Source organism: Terrapene carolina, unplaced genomic scaffold (genome assembly GCF_002925995.2).
Source record: "Terrapene carolina triunguis isolate 2854851 unplaced genomic scaffold, T_m_triunguis-2.0 Scaffold30389, whole genome shotgun sequence".
In the NCBI taxonomy this organism is placed as follows: Eukaryota; Metazoa; Chordata; order Testudines; family Emydidae; genus Terrapene; species Terrapene triunguis.
In genome coordinates, this window is record NW_020694740.1 from 2,409 (window position 1) to 3,663 (window position 1,255).

At 52.2% G+C, this 1,255-nt stretch overlaps 1 gene segment (V, D, J or C); it reads left to right on the top strand.

Annotated features, from left to right (window-relative positions):
- Positions 1-657: 657 nt before the first annotated feature.
- LOC115271488 lies at positions 658-1,089 on the top strand (the record flags this gene model as incomplete). The annotated part of the segment is given in 2 exon segments: positions 658-709; positions 802-1,089. Coding segments are annotated over 2 exon segments (340 nt in total), but the record flags the coding sequence as incomplete, so codon positions are not given.
- Between the last annotated feature and the right edge of the window lie 166 nt (positions 1,090-1,255).

The following is a 1,255-nucleotide window of genomic DNA, read 5'->3' on the forward strand; positions in this document are numbered from 1 at the left end:
GCTAATCTTGTCCTCCAGTTGCTTGCAACCCCTCCCAGCTTGCTAGCATTGACACATTTGATAAGCATACTCTCCGTCCTAATATGCAATTCATTAATGAAAATATCCAATCTAACTATCCAACCCCTCTCACCCCATGCAGAACCCAGCAGAGGGGTTTACTCCTTCCTTCTACACCTACCCCTACTGCACCAACTCAGCCATCTAACCCTATAGAAGCACAAATGAATGGCCTGCTCCCCTCCCCTCTATACCTCCCCCAACTGCCCCACAGATCCACATTACCCATAGCAGGGTGAGCGTCCGCTCAAAGCCACCCTCCCCCTCTCCCCAGAATAGAGAGACACGGAGCTGGATTGGCCACTTTCCCCTTTGGGTCTAACCCAGCCTTATCACTCATTCCCAGGGCAGTGACCTCTCCGGGAATCTCTCTCACACATCCCCGCCCCCCACTTTGGATCTAACATTAATACTGTCACAGCTCCGCCTGCCAGCGATATGCAAAATTGAGATCTGCTGCTTCCTACTTAAACAGCCACTCTCTCTCTCACACACACACACACACAGTCTCTGTCCAAACACAGAGTCCCGGCCAGACCCGGCTCAGGGATTCCTGTTTGGTTCAGACCCATCTGTTCATCACTCCAGAACCGCTCCATGGCTGCGTTGTCCCTGGTGCAGCTGGTCCTTGCACTGGCCGTGCTCTCCTGTGAGTTGGGTTTGGGTTCGCTCCTTCCACCCATTATTTCGTCTAATATTACGAATGTAACGTGCAATCTCCCTTTTTACATTTCCCCGCAGGTGCCCGCTCGCAGGGGACTCTGACCCAGTCGGGGACAGCGGTGAAAAAGCCCGGAGAGTCCCATACGGTGAAATGTGCAGTCAGCGGTTTTGACGTTATGGGCTATAACATGTTTTGGATCCGTCAGGCTCCTGGGAAAGGGATGGAGTGGATAATTCATTATTATTCACCGTCTAGGAACAACTACTCCCCGGCAATCCAGGGGCGATTCACAGCCTCCAAGGACAGCTCCAATTTCTATTTGCAAATGACCAGCCTGAAACCCGAGGACACCGCGGTGTATTACTGTGCGAGAGACACAGCGAGGGGAAACCTATTATGCTTCATACAAAAACCAGCCGCCTGAAGGTCCCTGAATCGCATTGATCGGGAGAGGGCAGCAGTTACACAGAGGAGAAAGGAAAGATCTCACAAGGAGTTTTCATGCCCCTAGCAGCCACGCTGGAAACTGGG